This window comes from Gekko japonicus, unplaced genomic scaffold, assembly GCF_001447785.1.
Source record: "Gekko japonicus isolate JY-2015 unplaced genomic scaffold, Gekko_japonicus_V1.1 scaffold653, whole genome shotgun sequence".
Taxonomy (NCBI): Eukaryota; Metazoa; Chordata; class Lepidosauria; order Squamata; family Gekkonidae; genus Gekko; species Gekko japonicus.
This window is the reverse complement of record NW_015171524.1, coordinates 144,772-148,664: the sequence shown is the minus strand read 5'-3', so window position 1 is coordinate 148,664 and position 3,893 is coordinate 144,772. Positions and strand designations below refer to the sequence as shown.

The 3,893-nt window shown below is 51.9% G+C and overlaps 1 protein-coding gene across 1 annotated transcript in view; it reads left to right on the top strand.

Moving 5' to 3' along the window:
* FAN1 (FANCD2/FANCI-associated nuclease 1) overlaps window positions 1-3,893 on the top strand; it is a 29,505-nt gene extending 25,612 nt beyond the window's left edge. The window contains exons 12-13 of the mRNA XM_015419492.1: window positions 1,629-1,757; window positions 3,697-3,893. Of these exons, the coding sequence (XP_015274978.1) occupies window positions 1,629-1,757; window positions 3,697-3,834 (267 nt within the window). The 3' untranslated portion in view covers window positions 3,835-3,893. The remainder of the gene's footprint in view (window positions 1-1,628; window positions 1,758-3,696) is intronic.

Here is a 3,893-nt window from a genome sequence, read left to right as displayed (position 1 = left end):
CCTGCGGAACTGCACAAGGTCCCGCAGGGCCTGGATCTCCTCTGGGAGCTCATTCCACCAGGTAGGAGCCGCCACCGAAAACGCCCTGGCCCTGGTAACAGCAAATTTGATATTCCTGGGGCCTGGGATTACCAGGAGATTTTGACTCCCCGACCGTAGTGCCCTTGGGGGAACATGCGGGGAAAGCCGGTCCCTTAGATTCTTGGAAGCTTATACCCTGGAGTTCTAGATGGTCTCTAACCAGGACTCCATGTTTTGCAGAATCTGGTGTGTTGCTTTGGAGGCCCATTCCTGAGTGGCGTTTGCCGGCGGCTGTCCAGAGATCTGCGCCACTGTAGGGGCGGCCAGGACTGGGGAATCGAACCCGGTTCTCTAGATTAGAGTCCGCTGCCGCTCTTAACCACTACACCAAACTGGAGGCAGTGGTGTGGCCATTTCATAGAAGAAGAAGAAGAGATTGGATTTATACCCCACCCTTCACTACCCAAAGGAGTCTCAGAGCGTCTTACAAACGCCTTTTCCTTCCCCTCCCCACAACAGACACCCTACCCTGTGAGGTAGGTGGGGCTGAGAGAGCTCTTTCGAGGACTGCCCTTGAGAGAACAGCTCTGAGAGAACTTGTGACTGACCCAAGGTCATCCAGCCAGGTGCAAGTGGAGGAGTGGGGAATCAAACCCGGTTCTCCTAGATTAGAGTCCGCGCTCCTAACCACTACACCAAACTGGCTCTCATTTGATTTCATATGTTCACCTTAAGCTCTCCACAGTGAAGGGGGAAAGGGCTCTTGGTTTCTTTGGATAGCGGTAGAGGTGAGGAAGTCCCCCAGTTCAGCATGAGGAAGGAGAACACCATTGATCTGTCTGAGGCTTGATTCGAATCCAGAATGACCTCAGAGAACAGCAAGGTTTTCGGGGTGTGAGCCTTCAGTCCTCCATCTTAGCCAGACCGGAAGCCCAAGCTTTGATTCTTTCTTTCTTTCTTTATTGGATTTATATCCCGCCCTCCCCGAAGGCTCAGGGCGGCTAACAAAGAGGCACAAGTGCCAAAGTTAAAACAGATAAAAACAGAATAAAACAGATATAAATCCAATAAATAAATACTAATAGATAAATACAGTACAAAACACTAAAGTGTCAGTGCTCTAGATGTCACTGAATCGGTAGTTGCAAGATGGGGGGCTGGTAAAAGTTATTCATTCCAGGCCAACGACATACCTCCTAGCAGCACAACCATCCCATCTTCATCCAGGAACATCTCGCACCCCATTTAATATCTGCACAATTGATGGTCGAGGGGTAACGATGGTGGAATAGTGGTGGCGGCAGCTCCTACTCAAAAGCCTGGCGGAAGAGCTCCGTCTTGCGGGCCCTGCGGAATTGCGCAAGGTCCCGCAGGGCCTGGATCTCCTCCGGGAGCTCGTTCCCCCAGGTAGGAGCTGCCACGGAAAACGCCCTGGCCCTGGTAACAGCGAATTTGATATTCCTGGGGCCTGGGATTACCAGGAGATTTTGACTCCCCGACCGTAGTGCCCTTGGGGGAACATGCGGGGAAACGCGGTCCCTTAGATTCTTGGAAGCTTATACCCTGGAGTTCTAGATGGTCTCTAACCAGGACTCCATGTTTTGCAGAATCTGGTGTGTTGCTTTGGAGGCCCATTCCTGAGTGGCGTTTGCCGGCGGCTGTCCAGAGATCTGCGCCACTGTAGGGGCGGCCTCCCTGACCTGGTTGTGTGGAGGACAGAAGACCGCCAGTTTAAGGTACGTTCCTGTCTGCGCAGGAGAAGTTGTGGGCTGTGCGATTCGGCGATGCGATGTCAAACTGGATCAGTTACCAAGTGAGAATCCAGGACGTTTAACACAGGGAAACTTTCACGCTGGGATTTACCCACCATCCATTTAGAAGGTAGGAGAGTCAAGAAGGCTGAGATGTATCCGTTAGAGTTATCTATAACATTTGGTCATTTGCTCCGCCTCTTGCGGTAGCCATTCGATAAATGGCTCCACCTACTGCGGCAGCCATTTTTGTGGCTGTGCCCCCACCACCCTGTGCCAGAATTCCCAAGGTGCCCAAAGACTCAAAAAGGTTGGTGGGGGGACTGGTCTAGAGCAGTATTCCCTCTAAGCTGAGTTAGTGTGAGCCAGCTCACAGCTTTTTAGCCTCCAGCTCATAGAGTTTTGTCTTTGCTCAGGAAGGAGGGCTCCAGGGCAGACTAATTTCTGCAGTAGCCAAATCACGCGCTGACAGCTTTAATGGCAGTAGCTCACAAAGTAGGATTTTTGCTCACAAGACTCCACAACTTAGAAGGAGCACTGGGAGCGGCAGGTTGGCCTACCTTCTGCAGGTGTGGTACCTTGGAGCAGGCCCATTTTCAGTGGCAACCCTACTGCCAGACCCGCCCTGTGCAGAAACCCCTCGCCACGTGATCTCTCACGACCTTCAGGAGTCTGGCAAAGAGAGGAGAGCCTATGGGAAAAACATCATCTTGGCCCTTAGAGTGTATTGGGTTGTGTTAGCATGTCTGGGGTAACTATGCTAAGGGGACTCTGTCACCACCCCGTAGAGTACTAATGTGAAAAATGGGAAAAATCCATGAGGTTGCTTCCAGGAAAGGGGGGGGGGGAGATGTGAGTGAAGCTCTCAGCCCACAAAAAAATAATAATAATAATCCCCTGGAGAGCAGTTGTGCGGCGTCAAGCTCATCCTTGAGTTTGGGATACATTTCTGTATCCCAAAAAGCTGCGTTCTGCCGTTCTGAAATTATGTGCCGATTTCGTTCTTTGCAGAATTTAGTTCTGCAATTTTAGGCACAGCAGAAGCGGGGGGAAGAGTTATTTAACTTACCCTGTGGGTGCAACTGATTAATTAGTTTGGAAATAACCTGGTTTGTAACCCCGGTTAGAGGCCTTTACATCTTCACCCAAAAAGAGTAATGAACATGTGGAATTCACTGCCACAGGAAGTGGTGGTGGCCACAAGCATAGACTGCTTCAAGAGGGGTGGAGAAACATATGGAGTGGAGGTCCATGAGCGGCAATTAGCTACAACTTATAGATGGCACACTCTGTCTGGGGCAGTGACGCTCTGTATTCTTGGTGCTTGGGAGGGGCCACAGTGGGAGGGCTTCTGGGGTTCTGGCCCCACTGGTGGACCTCCTGAGGGCACCTGGGTTTTGGCCACTGCGTGACACAGAGTGTTGGACTGGATGGGCCATTGGCCTGATCCAACATGGCTTCTCTTGTGGCCTTATGTCTAGGTCATGTGATGCTCTGTATTCTTGGTGCTTGGGAGGGGCCACAGTGGGAGGGCTTCTGGAGTTCTGCCTCCACTGGTGGACCTCCTGATGGCACCTGGGTTTTGGCCACTGTGTGGCACAGAGTGTTGGACCACATGGGCCATTGACCTGATCCAGCATGGCTTCTCTTACATTTGTATCTGCTTGGTCCCTGGAGCAGGCATTCTCCCATACACGTGTAAGCCTATCTCCACAGTCCCAAAAGCCAGAGACTTCTTTTAAAAGCACAGCGAGCGACAGTGACGTCTGCCCTCCTGTGGAACTGTAGCCTCCACGGCTTGTTCATATTGTCGTTTTGCCAAAATGCAATGTGCATAGAACGATTTAAGCCAGAATTAGCCTAATGGAACGGTGACCAATTTAGAAATGGGATTTGTTTTCTCTCCCTCTCTCCCCTGTTCCAGCTGGTGGAAGTGAAAGGCCCCAACGATCGTCTCTCCCCCAAACAGATGCTCTGGTTGGCTGAGCTGCAGCGCCTGGGAGCGGCCGTGGAAGTGTGCCACGTGGCAGCGATCGGCTCAAAGAGCGAACGCCTGAGCTGAAGGACTCCGCCATGCTGGCCGTGTCCCAGGCCCTGGCACCGAATAAATTTTCTCGCTGT